Source organism: Bombina bombina, chromosome 6, assembly GCF_027579735.1.
Source record: "Bombina bombina isolate aBomBom1 chromosome 6, aBomBom1.pri, whole genome shotgun sequence".
Classification (NCBI taxonomy): Eukaryota; Metazoa; Chordata; class Amphibia; order Anura; family Bombinatoridae; genus Bombina; species Bombina bombina.
This window is the reverse complement of record NC_069504.1, coordinates 111,997,668-112,020,167: the sequence shown is the minus strand read 5'-3', so window position 1 is coordinate 112,020,167 and position 22,500 is coordinate 111,997,668. Positions and strand designations below refer to the sequence as shown.

Here is a 22,500-nt window from a genome sequence, read left to right as displayed (position 1 = left end):
TGTTAATACTGAAATAAATGTATGAGCCTTAACTGCAGTAGAAGCGACTGGTAGCAGGCTTAGTGAGAACTTTGCATAACACTGGAAAGTTGTTTTTAAAACGTTTATTGGCATGTTATTCGTTTTGTGAGGTACTTTGGTGATGAATCTTTTTGGGCATGATTTTTTTCCATAACGTATATATTTCTGCATAGAAACCGTTGTAAGAGGTCTCCCACTGTTGTAATATGAGTGGGAGGGACCTTTTTTAGCGCCTTGTTGAGCAGTTAAAATTCTAGCAGTCTTCCTGCTTCTTCCTCCTTGATCCAGGACGTCTTCAGAGGGCGCAGGGGTCTTCAAAATTCATTTTTGAGGGAGGTAATCAGTCACGGCAGACCTGTGACAGTGTGTTTGACTGTGATAAAAACGTTAAATCTTAAATTGATTATCTGTTTTTGGGTATTGAGAGGTTAATCATCCGTTTGCTAGTGGGTGCAATCCTCTGCTAAATTCATACATTTACTGTTAAAATTGTTGGCTATAACTGAATTAGTTCATTGTTATTTCAACTGTGACAGTTTTTTTGTGTTTTTAAAAGCGCTGCAGCGTTTTTTCTATTGCTTGTAAATTTATTGAAAGATTTTTTCCAAGCTTGCTAGCCTTCATTGCTAGTCTGTTTAAACATGTCTAATACAGATGAATCTGCTTGTTCATTATGTTTAAAAGCCAATGTGGAGCCCAATAGAAATATGTGTACCAATTGTATTGATGTTAATTTAAATAAAAGTCAGTCTTTACCGGTAAAGAAATTATCACCAGACAACGAGGGGGAAGTTATGCCGCCTAACTCTCCTCACGTGTCAGTACCTTTGCCTCCCGCTCAGGAGGTGCGTGAGATTGTGGCGCCAAGTACATCAAGGCCCTTACAAATCACTTTGCATGATATGGCTAATGTTATGAAAGAAGTATTATCTAATTTGCCTGAGTTAAGAGGCAAGCGCGATAGCTCTGGGTTTAGAACAGAGCGCGCCGATGACACGAGAGCCATGTTCGATACTGCGTCACAATTTGCAGAACATGAGGACGGAGAGCTTCATTCTGTGGGTGACGGATCTGATCCGGGGAGACCGGATTCAGAAATTTCAAATTTTAAATTTAAGCTTGAGAACCTCCGTATATTGCTAGGGGAGGTGTTAGCGGCTCTGAACGATTGCGACACGGTTGCAATCCCAGAGAAATTATGTAGGCTGGATAAATACTATGCGGTACCGGTGTGTACTGACGTTTTTCCTATACCTAAAAGGCTTACAGAGATTATTAGCAAGGAGTGGGATAGACCCGGTGTGCCCTTTCCCCTCCTCCGATATTTAGAAAAATGTTCCCAATAGACGCCACCACTCGAGACTTATGGCAGACGGTCCCTAAGGTGGAGGGAGCAGTTTCTACTTTAGCCAAGCGTACCACTATCCCGGTGGAGGATAGTTGTGCTTTCTCAGATCCAATGGATAAAAAATTAGGTTACCTTAAGAAAATGTTTGTTCAACAAGGTTTTATATTACAGCCCCTTGCATGCATTGCGCAGCGGCATTCTGGTTTGAGTCTCTGGAAGAGGCTATTCGCACAGCACCATTGGATGAGATTATGAACAAGCTTAAAGCCCTTAAGCTAGCTAATGCATTTGTTTCGAATGCCGTTGTGCATTTAACCAAATTAACGGCTAAGAACTCCGGATTCGCCATCCAGGCCAGCAGAGCGCTATGGCTTAAATCCTGGTCAGCAGATGTAACTTCTAAATCTAAATTGCTTAATATTCCTTTCAAAGGGCAAACCTTATTCGGGCCCGGCTTGAAAGAAATTATTGCTGACATTACTGGAGGTAAGGGTCACACCCTTCCTCAGGACAGGGCCAAATCAAAGGCCAAACAGTCTAATTTTCGTGCCTTTCGTAATTTCAAGGCAGGAGCAGCATCAACTTCCTCCGCTCCAAAACAGGAAGGGACTGCTACTCGTTACAGAAAGGGTTGGAAAGGCAACCAGTCCTGGAACAAGGGCAAGCAGGCCAGAAAACCTACCTCTGCCCCTAAGACAGCATGAAGAGAGGGCCCCCTATCCGGAAACGGATCTAGTGGGGGGCAGACTTTCTCTCTTCGCCCAGGCCTGGGCAAGAGATGTCCAGGATCCCTGGGCATTGGAGATCATATCTCAGGGATACCTTCTGGACTTCAAAACTTCTCCACAAGGGAGATTTCATCTGTCAAGGTTATCAACAAACCTAATAAAGAAAGAGGCATTTCTACGATGTGTACAAGACCTCTTAGTAATGGGAGTGATCCACCCGGTTCCGCGGACGGAACAAGGGCAAGGTTTTTACTCAAATCTGTTTGTGGTTCCCAAAAAAGAGGGAACCTTCAGGCCAATCTTGGACCTGAAGATCTTAAACAAATTCCTAAGAGTTCCATCGTTCAAAATGGAAATTATTCGAACCATCCTACCCATGATCCAGGAGGGTCAGTATATGACCACAGTGGACTTGAAGGATGCCTACCTTCACATACCGATTCACAAAGATCATTATCGGTACCTAAGGTTTGCCTTTCTAGACAGGCATTACCAGTTTGTAGCTCTTCCCTTCGGGTTGGCTACGGCCCCGAGAATTTTTACAAAGGTTCTGGGCTCGCTTCTGGCGGTACTAAGACCGCGAGGCATAGCGGTGGCTCCGTACCTAGACGACATCCTGATACAAGCGTCAACTTTTCAAAATGCAAAGTCTCATACAGAGATAGTTCTAGCATTTCTGAGGTCGCATGGGTGGAAAGTGAACATGGAAAAGAGTTCTCTGTTCCCACTCACAAGGGTTCCCTTTCTAGGGACTCTTATAGATTCTGTAGAGATGAAGAATTTCCTGACGGAGTCCAGGTTATCAAAAATCCTAAATGCTTGCCGTGTCCTTCATTCCATTCCAAGCCCATCAGTAGCTCAGTGCATGGAAGTAATCGGCTTAATGGTCACGGCAATGGACATAGTGCCATTTGCGCGCCTACATCTCAGACCGCTGCAACTATGCATGCTAAGTCAGTGGAATGGGGATTACTCAGATCTGTCCCCTTTACTAAGTCTGGACCAGGAGACCAGAGATTCTCTTCTCTGGTGGTTGTCGCGGGTTCATCTGTCCAAAGGAATGACTTTCCGCAGACCAGAATGGACGATTGTAACAACAGATGCCAGCCTACTAGGCTGGGGTGCAGTCTGGAACTCCCTGAAGGCTCAGGGTTCGTGGACTCAGGAGGAGAAACTCCTCCCAATAAACATTCTGGAATTAAGAGCAATATTCAATGCTCTTCTAGCTTGGCCTCAGTTAGCAACACTGAGGTTCATCAGATTTCAGTCGGACAACATCACGACTGTGGCTTACATCAATCATCAAGGGGGAACCAGGAGTTCCCTAGCGATATTGGAAGTCTCGAAGATATTTCGCTGGGCACCTGTCAGCGATCTACATCCCAGGCGTGGAGAACTGGGAGGCGGACTTTCTAAGTCGCCAGACCTTTCATCCGGGGGAGTGGGAACTTCACCCGGAGGTGTTTGCTCAACTGATTCTTCGTTGGGGCGAACCGGAGCTGGATCTCATGGCATCTCGCCAGAACGCCAAGCTTCCTTGTTACGGATCCAGGTCCAGGGACCCGGGAGCGGTGCTGGTAGATGCACTAGCAGCCCCTTGGGTTTTCAACATGGCTTATGTGTTTCCACCATTTCCGTTGCTACCTCGACTGATTGCCAGGATCAAACAGGAGAGAGCATCGGTGATTCTCATAGCGCCTGCGTGGCCACGCAGGACCTGGTATGCAGACCTAGTGGACATGTCGTCCTGTCCACCATGGTCTCTGCCTCTGAGGCAGGACCTTCTAATTCAGGGTCCTTTCAACCATCCAAGCCTAATTTCTCTGAGGCTGACTGCATGGAGATTGAACGCTTGATTCTATCAAAGCGTGGTTTTTCAGAGTCGGTTATTGATACGTTAATACAGGCTCGGAAACCTGTTACCAGAAAAATTTACCACAAGATATGGCGTAAATATTTATATTGGTGTGAATCCAAGAGTTACTCATGGAGTAAGGTTAGGATTCCTAGGATATTGGCTTTTCTACAAGAGGGTTTAGAAAAGGGTTTATCCGCTAGTTCGTTAAAGGGACAGATTTCTGCTCTGTCTATTCTTTTACACAAACGTCTGGCAGAGAATCCAGACGTCCAGGCTTTTTGTCAGGCTTTGGCTAGGATTAAGCCTGTGTTTAAAACTGTTGCTCCTCCGTGGAGCTTAAACTTGGTTCTTAAAGTTCTTCAGGGTGTTCCGTTTGAACCCCTTCATTCCATTGATATCAAGCTGTTATCTTGGAAAGTTCTGTTTTTGATGGCTATTTCCTCGGCTCGGAGAGTCTCTGAGTTATCTGCCTTACATTGCGATTCTCCTTATCTGATTTTTCATTCAGACAAGGTAGTTCTGCGTACTAAACCTGGGTTTTTACCTAAGGTTGTTTCTAACAGGAATATCAATCAAGACATTGTTGTTCCATCGTTATGCCCTAATCCTTCTTCAAAGAAGGAACGTCTTTTGCATAATCTGGACGTAGTCCGTGCCCTGAAGTTCTACTTACAGGCATCTAAAGATTTTCGGCAAACTTCTCTGTTTGTCGTTTATTCTGGTCAGAGGAGAGGTCAAAAGGCTTCGGCCACCTCTCTCTTTTTGGCTTCGTAGCATAATACGTTTAGCCTATGAGACTGCTGGACAGCAGCCTCCTGAAAGAATTACAGCTCATTCCACTAGAGCTGTGGCTTCCACCTGGGCCTTTAAGAATGAGGCCTCTGTTGAACAGATTTGCAAGGCCGCATCTTGGTCTTCACTTCATACCTTTTCAAAATTTTACAAATTTGACACTTTTGCTTCTTCGGAGGCTGGTTTTGGGAGAAAGGTTCTACAGGCAGTGGTTCCTTCTGTTTAATGTTCCTGCCTTGTCCCTCCCATCATCCGTGTACTTTAGCTTTGGTATTGGTATCCCATAAGTAATGGATGACCCGTGGACTGAACACACTTAACAAGAGAAAACATAATTTATGCTTACCTGATAAATTTATTTCTCTTGTAGTGTGTTCAGTCCACGGCCCGCCCTGTCTTTTTTGAGGCAGTTCTAAATTTTAATTAAAACTCCAGTCACCACTGCACCCTATAGTTTTTCCTTTCTCGTCTTGTTTCGGTCGAATGACTGGATATGACATGTAAGGGGAGGAGCTATATGGCAGCTCTGCTTGGGTGATCCTCTTGCAACTTCCTGTTGGGGAGGAGAATATATCCCATAAGTAATGGATGACCCGTGGACTGAACACACTACAAGAGAAATAAATTTATCAGGTAAGCATAAATTATGTTTTTTTTTTCGTTTTCTTGGTATCTTTATTTGAAAAAGCAGAAACGTAAGCTTAGGAGCCAGCCCATTTTTGGTTCAGCACCCTGGGTAGCGCTTTCTGATTGGTGGCTACATTTAGTCACCAATTAGCAAGCGCTACCTAGGTGCCTCACTGCTGTGGGAAATTATAGATAGTTAACGAGAGTGTGCAGTCAATGGCTGTGTGGAATGTGTTCTGCACTTCTATTTCTAACAGGAACTGAAAAGCTCACAATTTCAGAATGGAATTACAGGAAAAGGAGACCAAATAAATAATGAAAGTATATTAAAGAGTGTGTGTGTGTGTGTATATGTATGTATATGTATGTATATATATATATATATATATATATATATATATATATATATATATATATATATATATATATATATATATATATATATATATATATATATATATATATATATATATATATATATATATATATATATATGTCCACAGAATGCAGGCACTCACTGGTCTTAGTAAAATATAACAATTTATTTAGAAATCATTAAAAAGACATAACGTTTCGGCACATCATATTGATTTTAAGTGTGCTGCATATTCGTTTGGTTACATGCTGACATTTGACAAAGGCACATATTGGTGCCGAAACGTTATGTCTTTTTAATGATTTCTAAATAAATTGTTATATTTTACTAAGACCAGTGAGTGCCTGCATTCTGTGGACGTTGTGGATTATTTACAGCAGAGCACCGTGGCACTTAACAAGTGGTGAGATTGTGCTTTCCCCTTAAGGAACTGTGTGTATATATATATATATATATATATATATTTATATTATATTATATTATATTATATTATATTATATTATTTATATTTCCCGCAACCATGAGGAGGCCAAGATCCCACACAAGACCTTTAATCCCTCCCATCCTCACCTAGTTTTGTTCTTGGCTTCCCAGGAGAGAGGTTGAAGATAAAGGTGTTCATGCTATTTGTTTATGGGCGCTCAAAGCAATGTGCGATCCATTATCCCTGGGACATATTCAGAAATAAGCAAAGAGACTTCAGGCACACTCACTGATACAGGAATACCATGTTATGTGTGCAGAATATTCCCTATGTGATTTCAGCCATAACTACCCTCAGGTGTCGCAGGGACACATCCCTTAGCCTCCTCCTGTGGGATTTAAGGTATTTTGTCTCAGGTCCTCTGCTGTTGCCTGTACAGTTCTCTATTGGATATAGCTACAGAAGTCTTGCTGATAAGATCAGTGGAGTGATGCTTCATTTAGGTAAGTCGTTTCCAGCACAGGCTATAAGTACTTGTTTTGCAAGTACAGCATAGCTGGGGGACTTGGCCGGCCTCCCTACACATCCAACCCCCCCTTTTTTTTATTCTTTAAGAGGCTTATTTCAGTTGCTCTCAAGCTGAAATCTTATTTTTGTGCCTTTCTTCTTGCCCCTGCCATCTCTATTGATGCCTGAGGGGGTAAGAACTCATACAAGAGCTGCTAGAAGGGTGGGTTGGCACAGCGTTATCTGTTTTCAGCAATAAGAGGGTTTTAATCGTTTCTCTTATTGTACGCCTATTATTGTGTCTGAGGTGCATTTACAGTCTGGCTTATTGTAGTAGTTTTCTTACTGCTCACCCTGGTCATTTAACATTTGGGGGCCGATTTATCACGGCACATATGTGGCCATATACACCCGTTTCCTTCAGGCTCACTGGAAACGGGAGTTAAAAAGAGGCGGTCTTAAGACAGCTGCTCCTTAACTCGTCCGCCTGCTCTGAGGGGGCGGACAGCAATCCGCCCAATCAGGTTGATTGACACCCCCTGCAAGCGGCCGATTGGCCATGAATGTGCAAGGGGCAGCATTGCACAAGCTTTTTACGAGAGATGCTTGTGCAATGATAAATGCTGATGGTGTTTGCTGTCAGCATTTATCGATGTGCGGCGGACATGATCGTTACAGCGTATCATGTCTGTTCGCACTTTCATAATTCGGCCCCTAAGTGCTTAAAAATTCAATTGTTAGAACAGTTTTTTGTGTTTTATGGAGTCTAACATCTCTGTTCCCCCTGTAATTATGTCAGACCTATTAGAAAGTAGATCTGCCGATTATACCTCTGTGCAGTTACCAGCTATGTAATAGTTGTATACCTCGCCTTATACATGCGGATCAGCCTGCTAGGGGTGTCTATCCTGCTCCATTGTATATTACGCAGGGAGCAACTACTGATTGCACTAAGCAATAGCAGAAAATGTGGCTGTTATCCCCAAACCAAGTAAGTGCAAATGCAAATTTAGGTATTTGTCTGCATCGCAATGTAAATATGCAGGTTTCTTCCCTTTAAGTTTAAATTCTGGAAATTCTGCAAAGTTCTGATTCTGCTAAGTCAGAGTCCTGCTACTTCAGATGGGGGGACTCAACCTTCAGGTTTAAGGTGTAGCATATTAGTACCTTATTACATGAGGCCCTTAAAACTCGGGGCATTTCTGAGTCAAAGCCTGCGGAAAGCAAGACTGTCAGTTGAATGGGGTTTTCAAAGCTCCTCCAAAAATTCCTGAAGTGTTTTAGGTCCCTGATTTAGTGTCTGCTTTCATCACAAAGGAGTGGAAAAAGCCTGGCATTCAGTTTGCTCCCTCTGCCAGTTTTAAAAAATATGTATCCAATTCCAGAACAGATTGTGTGGAATTTTGGGAAACTATTCCCAATGTGGACGGAGCTATCTCTACAATGGTGAAAGGTACCACTATCCCTATTGTTAGACAAGAAAGCTTTTCTAACAAACGGGTCTATTACTCAGACAAGCCGTGACTATTACATGTGTGGCTGCGGCCTATGGTGCAATTCCTTATCTCAATTAGATGCAAATCTATTTTCTGCTGAAGACATTCAGAATTGCATTAAGGCTTTCAAGATGTCTAATGCTTTATATTTGATGCAGTCATGGGCATCATCAAGATTGATTTCAAGAATATGTCCTTGGTAGTTATTATTTGTGGGAAGGGTCACAACTCTTCCTTAGATCCCAGAATTAGAACTCGTCATCCCTCAACTCCACCAGACTCAGTCAGTGGTCAGAACATTAGGTCTACATTCTTGTTGTAAACATCTTTCTAGTCCGCCCACACAAGTTCAAAAAGGTCTGTATTGTCAAGTTTGTAAAATATATCTTTCCATGGTATAGATATAAGCCATGGTGTTACAAATTCTAGGCCGGGGGAGGGGGTCTTTTTCCATGCACAGGCTATGGCATCTTGGTAGTTATTTTAATAAGGGTCCTATGGCTAAAATCTTGGTCAGCGGACATGGTGTTTAAAACTAAATTGTCTCTTTCCTTCAAAGGAAAGATTCATTTTTTGGATTGGATCTGGACTATATAATTAAGACTGGAGGTAAAGGAGCTTCCCTCTTCATGATTAGAAGTCAAAGGGAAAGAATAGGCAGAGTAACCAGTTTCGTTGCTTTCATTCCTCAAGAGACCACAAGTCTTCCTCCTCTCCAGAAGTCTGAGTCTTCCAAGCCTGCCCGGAAACCTGGTTCTTCTTGGGCCAAACATAAACTGAGCAAGAAGTCCAACTCCAGTTCCAAATCTGAATAAAGGTGCAGCCCACAAACCAGATTAAGTCTCTTTCAGAATGCCTGGTTTCATTCAGTACAGGATTCTTGGGTTCAAAACCACGTTACAGGATTACAGAATAGGTTTTTGAGCCCGGCCTCCTTGAGGACGATTCCATCTGTCTCACGTCTCCAAAAATCCTTTCTTTATTCAATGTGTTAAAGATCTGGAGGACAGTGGGACTAATTGTTCCAATACATTATTCTCAACAGTGGCAAGGTTATTACTCCAATCTCTTCATTGTCTCAAAGAAGGGAAGGGAATTTCAGACCCATCTTGAACTTAAAAACTCTAAACACATTATTAATGGTCCCTACCTTCAATGGAAACAATTTCCACAATTGTACCCTTAATCCAACAGGGTCAATTCATGTCCACCATAAACCTCAAGGATGCATAGCTTCATATCCCTATTCACAAGGATCATAAATTTCGAAGGTTTGCCTTCCTCAACAAACACTATCAGTTTGTTGCCCTTTCTTTTTTTTCTGGTCACAGCTCCACGCATCTTCACAAAGGTGTTGGGAGCATTAGTGGCTGTAATCGGAGCCCAGGGCATATCAATGGCCCCTTCCTGGACGTCATCCTAGTTCAAGCTCCTTCTCTGACACTAGCAATTGCTCATACTCTTATCCTAACTTCAGGATCTTGGTTGGAGAATACATGTTCCAAAGAGCCCTTTATCTCCAGCAGCAAAGGTGGCTTTTCTATTCACTTTTCTGTGCACACTTTAATTTTTTTGACAGATTTTTGCTCAAACATCAGAAGGCGTGCCATTCTCTCCAATGTTCTCCTTTTCCAACGGTAGCCCAGTGCATGGAGGTAGTGGGTCTTTTATGGTGCAGCCTCGGATGCTGTTCCATTAGCCTGCCTTAAAGGGACAGTCTACACCAGCATTTTTATTGTTTTAAAAGATAGATAATCCCTTTATTACCCATTCCCCAGTTTTGCATAACCAACACAGTTATATTAAAATACTTTTAACCTCTGTGATTATATTGTATCTAAGCCTCTGCAAACTGCCCCTTATTTCAGTTCTTTTGACAGACTTGCAGTTTAGCCAATCAGTGCCTGCTCCCAGATAACTTCACGTGCACGAGCACAGTGTTATCTATATGAAATACATGAACTAACACCCTCTAGTGGTGAAAAACTGTTAAAATGCATTCTGAAAAGAGGTGGCCTTCAAGGTCTAAGAAATTAGCATATGAACCTCCTAGGTTAAGATTTCAACTAAGAATACCAAGAGAACAAAGCAAAAACAAAATTTATGTTTACTTGATAAATTTATTTCTCTTGTGGTGTGTCCAGTCCACGGGTTCATCCATTACTTGTGGGATATTCTCCTTCCCAACAGGAAGTTGCAAGAGGACACCCACAGCTGAGCTGTCTATATAGCTCCTCCCCTAACTGCCACCCCCAGTCATTTGACCGAAGACAAGCAAGAAAAAAGGAGAAACTATAGGGTGCAGTGGTGACTGTAGTTTAAAAATAAAAAACACCTGCCTTAAAATAACAGGGCGGGCCGTGGACTGGATACACCACAAGAGAAATAAATTTATCAGGTAAGCATAAATTTTGTTTTCTCTTGTAAAGATGTATCCAGTCCACGGGTTCATCCATTACTTGTGGGAAACCAATACCAAAGCTTTAGGACACGGATGAAGGGAGGGACAAGGCAGGAACTTAAACGGAAGGCACCACTGCCTGTAAGACCTTTCTCCCAAAAATAGCCTCCAAAGAAGCAAAAGTATCGAATTTGTAGAATTTAGAAAAAGTATGAAGCGAAGACCAAGTCGCCGCCTTACAAATCTGTTCAACAGAGGCCTCATTTTTAAAAGCCCATGTGGAAGCCACCGCTCTAGTGGAATGAGCTGTAATTCTTTCAGGAGGCTGCTGGCCAGCAGTCTCATAAGCTAAGCGGATTATGATTCTCAGCCAAAAAGAAAGAGAAGTTGCCGAAGCCTTTTGGCCTCTCCTTTGTCCAGAGTAGTCAACAAACAAAGCCGATGTTTGACAAAAATCCTTTGTAGCTTGTAAATAAAACTTTAAAGCACGAACCACATCAAGATTGTGTAAAAGACGTTCCTTCTTTGTGGAAGGATTAGGACATAATGAAGGAACAACAATCTCCTGATTGATATTCTTATTAGATACTACTTTAGGAAGAAACCCAGGTTTAGTACGCAAAACTACCTTATCTGCATGGAAAATCAGATAAGGTGAATCACACTGTAAAGCAGATAACTCTGAAACTCTTCGAGCCGAGGAAATGGCTACTAAAAACAGATCTTTCCAAGATAAAAGTTTAATATGTATGGAATGCAAAGGAACCCCTTGAAGAACTTTAAGAACTAAATTCAAACTCCATGGCGGAGCAACAGGTTTAAACACAGGCTTGATTCTAACTAAAGCCTGGCAAAACGCCTGAACGTCTGGAACCTCAGCCAGACGTTTGTGCAAAAGAATAGACAGAGCAGAAATCTGTCCTTTTTATGGAACTAGCTGACAATCCCTTCTCCAAACCTTCTTGGAGGAAGGATAAGATTCTAGGAATCCTGACTTTACTCCATGAGTAACCCTTGGATTCACACCAATGAAGATATTTACACCATATCTTATGAGAGATTTTCCTGGTGACAGGCTTTTGAGCCTGAATTAAGGTATCAATGACCGATTCAGAAAAACCACGCTTTGAACGCTTGATTCTATCAATCTCCAAGCAGTCAGACGCAGAGAAATTAGATTTGGATGTTTGAAAGGACCTTGAAGAAGAAGGTCCTGCCTTAGCGGCAGAGTCCATGGTGGAAAGGATGACATGTCCACCAGATCTGCATACCAAGTCCTGCGTGGCCACACAGGAGCTATCAAAATCACTGAAGTTCTCTCCTGCTTGATCGTGGAAACACATAAGCCAGGCTGAAGGACCAGAGCGCTGCTAGAGCATCTATCAGCGCTGCCTTGGGATCCCTGGACCTGTACCCGTAACAAGGAAGCTTGGCGTTCTGACGAGACGCCATGAGATCCAGTTCTGGTTTGCCCCATAGTTGAATCAACTGGGCAAATACCTCCGGATGTAGCTCCCACTCCCCCGGATGAAAAGTCTGCCGACTTAGGAAATCCGCCTTCCAGTTCTCTACTCCTGGGATATGGATAGCTGAGAGATGGCAGGAGTGAACCTCTGCCCATAGAATTATCTTTGAAACCTCCAACATTGCCAGGGGGCTCCTTGTTCCCCCCTGATGGTTGATGTAGGCTACAGTCGTGATGTTGTCCGACTGAAATCTGATGAACCTGACCGCAGCTAGCTGAGGCCAAGCCTGAAGAGCATTGAATATCGCTCTTAGTTCCAGAATGTTTATCGGAAGAAGGGTTTCCTCCTGATTCCACGAACCCTGAGCCTTCAGGGAGTTCGAGACTGCACCCCAGCCCAGAAGGCTGGCATCGGTCGTCACTATAGTCCATTCTGGCCTGCGGAAACTGATTCCCCTGGACAGAAGGACCCGAGATAGCCACCAGAGAAGAGAATCCCTGGTCCCCTGATCCAGATTTAGCAGAGGGGACAAATCTGTGTAATCCCCATTCCACTGATTGAGCATGCAAAGTTGCAGTGGTCTGAGATGTAGGCAGGCAAACGGAACTATGTCCATTGCCGCTACCATTAAGTCGATTACTTCCATACACTGAGCCACTGACGGCTGATAAGTGGAATAAAGAGCACGGCAGGAATTTAGAAGCTTTGACAACCTGACCTCTGTCAGAAAAATCTTCATTTCTACTGAATCTATCAGAGTTCCTAGGAAGGAAACTCTTGTGAGAGGGGAGAGAGAACTCTTTTCTTCATTCACCTTCCACCCGTGAGACCTCAGGAATGCCAGAACAATGTCCGTATGGGACTTGGCAATTTGAAAATTCGACGCCTGTATCAGAATGTCGTCTAGGTAAGGAGCCACCGCTATGCCTCGTGGCCTTAGAACCGCCAGTAGGGACCCTAGAACCTTCGTAAAGATTCTTGGTGCCGTGGCTAACCCGAAGGGAAGAGCCACAAACTGGTAGTGCCTGTCTAGGAAGGCAAACCTGAGAAACCGATGATGATCTCTGTGTATCGGAATGTGGAGATAAGCATCCTTTAAGTCCACGGTAGTCATATATTGACCCTCCTGGATCATAGGTAGGATGGTTCAAATAGTCTCCATCTTGAAGGATGGGACCCTGAGAAATTTGTTTAGGATCTTGAGATCCAAGATTGGTCTGAAAGTTCCCTCTTTTTTGGGAACTATAAACAGATTTGAATAGAATCCCTGCCCCTGTTCCTCCCTTGGAACTGGGTGGATCACTCCCATAACCAGAAGGTCGTGAACGCAACGTAAGAATTCCTCTCTCTTTATCTGGTTTGCAGATAATTGTGAGAGATGAAATCTCCCCTTTGGAGATGAGGCTTTGAAATCCAGAAGATATCCCTGGGAAACAATCTCCAGAGCCCAGGGATCCTGGACGTCTCTTGCCCAAGCCTGGGCGAAGAGAGAAAGTCTGCCCCCAACTAGATCTGGTCCCGGATCGGGGCTACTCCTTCATGCTGTGTTAGAGGCAGCAGCAGTTTTTTTTGGCCTGCTTTCCCTTGTTCCAAGCCTGGTTAGGTCTCCAGACTGGCTTGGACTGGGCAAAAGTTCCCTCTTGTTTTGTAGTAGAGGAAGTTGAAGCTGCGCCACTCTTGAAGTTTCGAAAGGAACGAAAATTAGTCTGTTTGGTCCTTAATTTGTTGGACCTATCCTGGGGAAGGGCGTGGCCTTTTCCTCCAGTAATATCAGAAATGATCTCCTTCAGTCCAGGCCCGAATAGGGTCTGCCCTTTGAAGGGGATGTTGAGAAGCTTAGACTTTGAAGTAACGTCAGCTGACCAGGACTTAAGCCATAGCGCCCTACGTGCCTAAATGACAAAACCTGAATTCTTAGCCGTTAGCTTTGTTAAATGAAAAACTGCGTCAGAAATAAATGAATTGGCTAACTTAAGAGCTTTAAGCCTGTCTAGGATATCATCCAACGGGGTCTCCACCTGTAGATCCTCCTCAAGAGACTCGAACCAGAAAGCCGCTGCAGCAGTGACTGGGGCAATGCATGCAAGAGGCTGGAGAATAAAACCTTGTTGTATAAAGATTTTCTTAAGGAAACCCTCTAATTTTTTATCCATTGGATCTAGGAAAGCACAACTGTCCTCGACGGGGATAGTTGTACGCTTAGCTAGGGTAGAGACTGCTCCCTCCACCTTAGGGACCGTCTGCCACGAGTCCTGTGTAGCGGCATCTATGGGAAACATCTTTTTAAAAGCAGGAGGGGGAGAGAACGGTACACCTGGTCTATCCCATTCCTTCGTAATAATTTCTGAAAACCTCTTAGGGATTGGAAAAACATCAGTGTAAACAGGCACTGCAAAGTATTTGTCCATTTTACACAATTTCTCTGGGACTACAATGGTGTCAGTCATCCAGAGTCGCTAAAACCTCCCTGAGCAACAAGCGGAGGTGTTCAAGCTTAAATTTAAATGCTGTCATTTCAGAGTCAGACTGAATTAACGCCTTCCCTGAATCAGAAATGTCACCCACAGATAGAAGCTCTCCTGCTTTGGCTTCTGTACATTGTGAGGGTATATCAGACATAGCTACTAAAGCGTCAGAAAGCTCTGTATTTGTTCTAGCCCCAGAGCTGTCTCGCTTTCCTTGTAACCCTGGCAGTTTGGACAATACCTCTGAGGGTATGATTCGTAACTGCCGCCATGTCTTGAAAGGTAAACGCATTGGACGTGCCAGATGTACTTGGCGTCACTTGCGCGGGAGATATAGGCTCTGACACATTGGGAGAGCTAGGTGGTTTAACCTCCCTTTTGTCAGTCTGAGAAACCTCTGGTGATAAATCTTTAAAAGCCATAATATGGTCTTTATAACTTATAGAAAGGTCAGTGCATTTGGTACACATTCTAAGAGGGGGTTCCACAATGGCTTCTAAACATAATGAACAAGGAATTTCCTCTATGTCAGACATGTTTAACATACTAGTAATGAGACCAGCAAGCTTGGAAAACACTTTAATAAATGTGAAAAAGCAATTAAACAAAAACGGTACTGTGCCTTTAAGAGAAAAAAAAAATACCACATAAACTGCAAAACAGTGTTAAAAAGTAGTAAACTCTACGAAATTTTTACAGTGTGTATAAGAGACCAAAGCAGCATTGCACCCACTTGCAAATAGATGATTAACCCCTTAGGCCCCAAACCGGATTAGAAAAACGGTAAAACCGTTAAAAAAAACAGTCAAACATGCTGCCACAGCTCTGCTGTGGCTCCTACCTGCCCTTAAACACGATTTCTGCAGGAAAAAACCCCTCTATAGTGGTCCTAGATGCCAGAGGACTCCTTTAGGGAAGCTGGATGTCTCAGTCTGAATATCAACTGCACATAAAGTGCGTGAAAATAGGCCCCTCCCACCATGCACTCAATGTCAGAGGGCCTTAAAAAAGTACTCCTAGGAGTAATCTAACAAGCCATGTGGAAAACTAGGCCCCAAATAAAGATTTATCACCCTCGGAGAAAAAACGTTTTTTCTGTAAGTTATGCAAACGTTTTTACACTAAGTAATATGAGAATTAACATGAATATTACCCTTATCTTGTAAGCATGATCCCAGTCGTTGTTAAATCACTGTATCAAGCTTACCTCAAATATACCAGGCACTGTCAGCATTTTCTAGACCTTATCTCTCTAGAAAAAATATACTGAACATACCTCAAAGCAGGTGATCTGCAAACCGTCCCCCCAACTGAAGTTTTCTTTCCATACTCTTCAGTTATGTGTGAGAACAGCAATGGACCTTAGTTACAAACCGCTAAGATCATCAACCTCCAGGCAGATTCTTCTTCCAATTTCTGCCTGAGAGTAAAACAGTACAACGCCGGTACCGTTTAAAAATAACAAACTCTTGATTGAAGGTAAAAACTACACTAAGTCACCACATATCTCTTGATACTTCCTTTCTTGTCGAGAGTTGCAAGAGAATGACTGGGGGTGGCAGTTAGGGGAGGAGCTATATAGACAGCTCTGCTGTGGGTGTCCTCTTGCAACTTCCTGTTGGAAAGGAGAATATCCCACAAGTAATGGATGAACCCGTAGACTGGATACACCTTTACAAGAGAAATTGGTGATAAAGGTTAAATTGGAAAATTGTTTAAAATTACATGCTCTATCTGAATCATGAAAGTTTATTTTGGCCTAGACTGTCCCTTTAACTTTCGTCCTCTCCAGCTCTCTATGCTCAGGCAATGAACAAAGGATTATCTGCTGTTGGATCAACAAATTGTTCTAGATTCCTTACTCCGACTTTTTCTATCTCTCTCTCTTTCTTTTTCTCTCTCTTTTTCTCTCTCTTTTTCTCTCTCTTTTTCTCTCTCTTTTTCTCTCTCTTTTTCTCTCTCTTTTTCTCTCTCTTTTTCTCTCTCTTTTTCTCTCTCTTTTTCTCTCTCTTTTTCTCTCTCTTTTTCTCTCTCTTTTTCTCTCTCTTTTTCTCTCTCTCAATCCTTCATGGGAGATTGTGACCACAGATGCCAGTCTTTTGGGTTGGGACTTAGTCTGGGAGTCTCAAAGGGCACAAGGAGTTTAGTCTCTTGGAGGCAAGGTTACCAATCAACATCTTGTAATTCTGTGCGATTATTTGAGATTGTCTGTCAGTCCTGGCCTCTTCTCAAGAAAGGGGAATACATCCGTTTTCAATCAGACAATGTGACTGATGTGGCATATATAAATCAAGGGGGGACTCTCCATCCTCTGGGGATGCAGGAGGTTTCACATTCTGTTCTGGGCAGAAAAGAACAAATGCTCTGTTAGTGATTCACATTCCTGGAGTGAAGAACTGGGAAGCGGACTATCTCCGCCTCATCTCTCTCCTCTCCCTCCTCTAAGCTATACATATTTAGGTCATAAAGTTGAATCTATAGGACCTAGACTTACTATAAAATATTAATATGCATTAGAATATTTAAAAACATTTTAATTATAACTACAGATGTAAAAACATTTTTTTCCTATATGCTCTAATACGTTTTTAATTTTGTTATATATTTTTTTTTTCTAGGATCTCCTTCATACAGTCTTTAAGAATGGTAAGATAATTACATGCTACTCTTTTGATGATGTCCGAAGCAACGCTGGCCTGAAGAATAGGGAACTAGAAGACGAGATTCAGTAAATTTCTTGTTTTCTGTGTATCTCCATCATGTATGTCATAGATAACTGTACAAAACGATATGTACCTTTCTTTTTGTGTTTTTGCCATGTTTATTTGTTAATTTCTTAGCGTCTATTTCTTAGTGAATGTTTGTTTTTATTGATTATCAACACTATTTTGAGATCCTTGGTTAAATACCCAGTTTAATATTTGAAGAAAAAGATAAGCTCTCATTTCTTTGAGTAGCGTTTTTAGGGACTCCCCTTTAGATTATATATAATATGTATATTTTTTTTTTTTGTAGGCCGACGTCTGTAAAATATATTTAATGTTTTAATAAATGGCTCCTGATCTTTTTACTGCAATGCTTGTTTAACCAGTTTATCGTGTTTTAACTCTGTAAAATGAAGCCAGACAAGGATTGATAATTAATTCACAGGTCATAAGACATGCACACACTTATACGCACCTGTATCGTAAAAAAAATTGTTTTTCCCAATTGAAGGGACTTTGTAATGAGGCAATAAATCTGCAGTAGAGAATTATTTTAACATCCAAATGTCTCTTAGTAATGATGTATAACCCCACAATGCACTGAGCCGGACATGGTCAGTAAGCCAAGTAGGTGTTATATTTATGTAGCCTCCAATCACAGGTTGTGTTCCGCTGATAACCCAATGCAAGGGTTATTGCATTAACAGGTCGTTTTTTTTTGTTTTGTTTTTTTTTTTTAATGTATTTTGTATGTGACATGAGCAGAGTATTTCAATACACAAAACTAAAATTGTGGGAAATGCATCTTTTCATTTGCCTTATTGACTACAAATAGTTGTTTCAGTTAGCAGTCTCTTTTTAACTGCTCCTCATTATGACTAAGCACTATACAGATTATTATATATGTAAGAGACTTATCGATATATGCTTCCTAACGGTATTAACTTGAGAGCAAATGTTATAAATACAAATGAAGCATGTATATTTTTCATAGCTTTTGAGAGCTTTCATGTACCTATTGGAATCAAACATAATAAATGATTGATCATCATGCAATCCTGCAATTATTATTTTTTTGCTTTGTATGCCTTTAATATTTACTACTATAGTAGTACACCTTTTTTTTTTTTTTTTTTTTTTTTTTCTTCTTCTTATCGGCAACTTTTGTAGAAGGTCCATCCTTGAATTACTACTTTTTTATGAGAGAAAAAAAATGCTCATAGCATAATTTTTTCAGTAGTATGCATTTTATTTATAAAAATCCAAATATAAATTTTATATATATTATTTTTTTTGTCTGACTTAACTGGAATTTAGTTGTGTGTATATAAAAGCTGCATGTACCAGTTATTATTTTGTTAATGTGCATAATAGCTAACTTTTATTTACAAAAGGATGTCAGCACCTTTTTGTCAGTGAGCAACAGGACATGGGGTGGTTAATAGCATTGGGATGCTCCAGTAAGATTAAGATTATATTTTACACTACTCCAAATTAGAGCGACGCCTTGGTTTGCTTCTTTTTTTGGTAAGAGTACTACTATAAATGTTACTGTTTAACCCCAGAATAGTAGATGTGCCAGTTTCAGAAATAAGAGTCCTTGAATTTGTTAGTGGCAAACCTTTTTGAGAGCATGTCCCCAAATTGGGAATAATATTTAAAAAGAAAAATATTTCAGGCCGTAGTGTTAGCACTGCATGCTAGATGCAATATAAAAAAAAATATTGTCACCTTGGTAAGCGTGCTAAGGTTTTGCCTTTCTTGCACAAAATTTTGAAGGCCATTTTAGTTAATAAAAAATATATAAAAATTGTTTAAAATTTGGATCTGACTGTACTTTTCAGTCTTTTCATTTTTTTTTTTTTTATTATTATTAATAATTATGTGACTTTTAAATCATTCATCACTTTTATATTTCTATTAAGATAATGAATTATATTTTTGTTGAAGCTTTATTTTAAATCCAGCTTGGTTTTTTGACCTTTTTTACAGGCATCTTGTATTGGCCGTTTTAAAAGGCTCATGGAGTATACTGTCTTTAATAATGTTGTGTTATATATATATATATATATATATATATATGAGACCTGCTTGGATTTGTATGCCATAGAGTGGGGAATGAGCCATGTGACTAACTTTTATTATGAGTGTAGGTTTAATATCTTTATGCAAGTTTTATCTCCATTTGCTTCAAGTAACATTTGATTTAAGGTTACCGAGCACATCAAATGCATGCAGTATTTTTGTTGACCTGGTTAAATCGAAGACTATTTGCATTGCATAATATTTTGTTTGCTGTGTACTGAACCGTAAGAACTTAAGCAGGTAATCTTTTAATATATGGAAAATGGTTTATAGTCTTCTTCTATTCCATTCTAACTGCAGGTGGGCTATGCAGACGTGTTCAGATCAACCTCCCCTGCAGTGTAGGATTTTGCTTGGAATTCAAACTAATTTTATCATGGCAGAGAACTGATTTAATGTAAAATCAACGTAACACAGGAAATGTAAATTTCATTTCTTAAGAGAATACAAATAAATGTACATTTTTAGATATTTTTGTTAAAGGTCTCAAATCAGCCATTCTATAAAAAAAAAATAGGTTTTGACAACTAAATAATGCCCTTTGTGATATTTTTATATATGAATGCCCGGTATACTTGTGCACTGATTTCCTATTTGTGTACTACAATTCAAATAAATTTTATTTTGGGCACCATTCGATACAATCTGTGTACATACTTAATTTTACATGGCATCCAATTACTGAGTTCTTTTCTTGATGCTAGTAGGCTTATCAAATATTGGATAAATCTATTCTGTATTAGTTCTATAACGAGACAGTTTTCAGATGAAATATACAAAAGATAAAACCATATAATGTTATTCAGACCTAGATGTTGAAATTGTGATTCAATCTCTTCCATTTAGAAGCAGGACTTCATGTTTGCAGAAATCATTGAAAACCTCTATTTTGATGAAATACATTTTTTTTTCTTAATTTATATGAAAGTATTTCTTTAAAAAAAAAAATTGAGTGTAAGAATGGTATGTGTGTCAAAATTTAAAGTAATTTATTTGTGATCTGTATGTACTGTTCTAAATGGCTTTTATATATATATTTTTTCCTGATATGCACTGTTATGGCATTTGATGCAAATACCTTTTTTTATTTGTTTTTGTAAAAATGTCTCTTCAAAGATCTAAAGTATTGCCCAATTCCTTATGTGGAATGTGCTACTCCAACAACTGTTTAAAATGTAATGTAATTTCCTGTATAAACACTGAATAATATTAAAAACATACTTTCAAATTGTACTTCGTTGTGTTTTTTGTTTTGTTTTGTTTTGTTTTTTCTCCTTTATGATTTAAGAGACATGAAAGTCCAAATTACACTTTCATGATTCAGATGGAACATATTTTATAACACTTTTATTATACATTTTTTCTTTGATTTCTTTGTATCCTTTTGTTGGAAAAGCATAAGTACATATCCTTCTCAGTAGCCATTTACTAGTGGGGAGTTAGCAGATGATTCATGCCTAGTTAACCCTTTAAGGACACAGCTTTCAGTTTGCTCAAATGTTTTAAGACAGAAAAATTCCGTCATATGTCCTTAAGAGGTTAAGTTTGTCACACCCAGTGTGTTTAGCTAATATTTAGCTGTGTTTAACCCATTTACAGGGGTTAAACGTATAGGGGTCGATCACACTCCTTTTTAAAAAAAACAAAGATCAAATTTGGCTACAAAATCCACAGATTTTTAAAATGTATTGTGTGTGTGTATATATATGTGTATATATATATATATATATATATATATATATATTGAAGTGCGCACTCCAAAGCGCTTGGTTCAAAGCCCACTTTAATGTGAACGTTTTCGAGCTTCAAAAGCTCGTCATCAGACAGGTAAAGTATTAACAATTGCACTTACCACCACCACCAGACATTTATACACAACATACGGGAACGTCACGTTCTACAAACTAGACACACCCCTCAGGGGGTGTGTGCATCCGTGTCAGCGTGCCATCCAAAATACAAAATGAAACAAGGTAATCACCCAACTGTTACAAACTAACATTAGTGTGTTGCTGTTAAAAACAGTGTGAAATTGTCAAAAGCGGACGAGAGTAATTAGACGGGAAACAGATACGTAAGGCGGTAATATAAGCGAGTGGATCAGACATATCCGGCAACAACTTGGTTGCCAAGGAAACTGAACACAATGCGAGTCTGCAGGGTATGACTCGCTTGCCTATGTGTCAACAAATTACAAATGATGTACAATGACGATCAGATTGAGCAATCCAACCTTCTACTGGTGCTATATTAGTGGGTACTATGGGAGCCAAATAGATCATCAATTTATATCGTAACATATCTACCTGAAGTGAGCAACATGATACCTAACACGAGCAATTAATAAAAGATGATATATGCAGAGGTTTTAATTCAAAGATAAAAGAAAAGGAAAAAAGATAAAAAATAAAAATGGGGAATTGAGAAATAATAATAAAAAGAGAGGAGAAATAGAATATATACTGGAAAGAATTCCACAAGTAAATAAGATTCATACTAGAAGAGCAAACAGCTCCTAGATTATGACAGATATACCACCGAATGAATAGTGGCTCTCATTATTTGAGGATTGGTATTAAAGAAACACCTACCAATCCAAATGAACATTGAGTCCCTTGGGCATGATGGTTTCCAATTTATAAGTCCACCTGGCTTCTTTCTGTAATAACAATTTATTACGGTCTCCTCCCCTAAGCATGGGAGGGACATGGTCTATGATGGTATACTTCAAGTCAGTGACTTTGTGTTTGGGCTCAAAAAAGTGCCGGGCCACAGGTTGTTCAGAACTCCCCTGTTTTAACGCTGTTTGGATAGATGAGCGATGGTTTGCCATTCTTGTCCGAAGGTCGTCAGAGGTCTTGCCCACATAGTATAGACCACAAATGCAGTGTAATAAATACACACACAATGTAGGTCGTAGTACATGTAAGGTGGTGTTTATGCTTGTATATCTGACGCCTATGTGGGTGGGTAAAAGATGAGCCCGTAATGAGTCCATTGTAGGTGACACAACCCAAGCAGCGGAACACACCAGGTTTTTTTTAAGGTCCAACCAGGTTGTATGTTTATAACATTCTATTGGATCCGTTTTGACAAGGAGATCTCTCAATGATCTGGATCGTCGATACCCAATCCGTGGTGGTAGCATCCGTGTTAGTGGAAGGGACTTATCAGTTGTGATAATGTCCCAGTGTTTTCTAA

General features: G+C 40.5%; 1 protein-coding gene across 1 annotated transcript in view; it reads left to right on the top strand.

Moving 5' to 3' along the window:
- NAMPT (nicotinamide phosphoribosyltransferase) overlaps nucleotides 1-20,532 on the top strand; it is a 96,486-nt gene extending 75,954 nt beyond the window's left edge. Inside the window, 1 exon segment of the mRNA XM_053716567.1 lies at nucleotides 17,128-20,532. Coding sequence (XP_053572542.1) covers nucleotides 17,128-17,241 — 114 coding nt within the window. The 3' untranslated portion in view covers nucleotides 17,242-20,532.
- The last annotated feature ends 1,968 nt before the right edge of the window (nucleotides 20,533-22,500 follow it).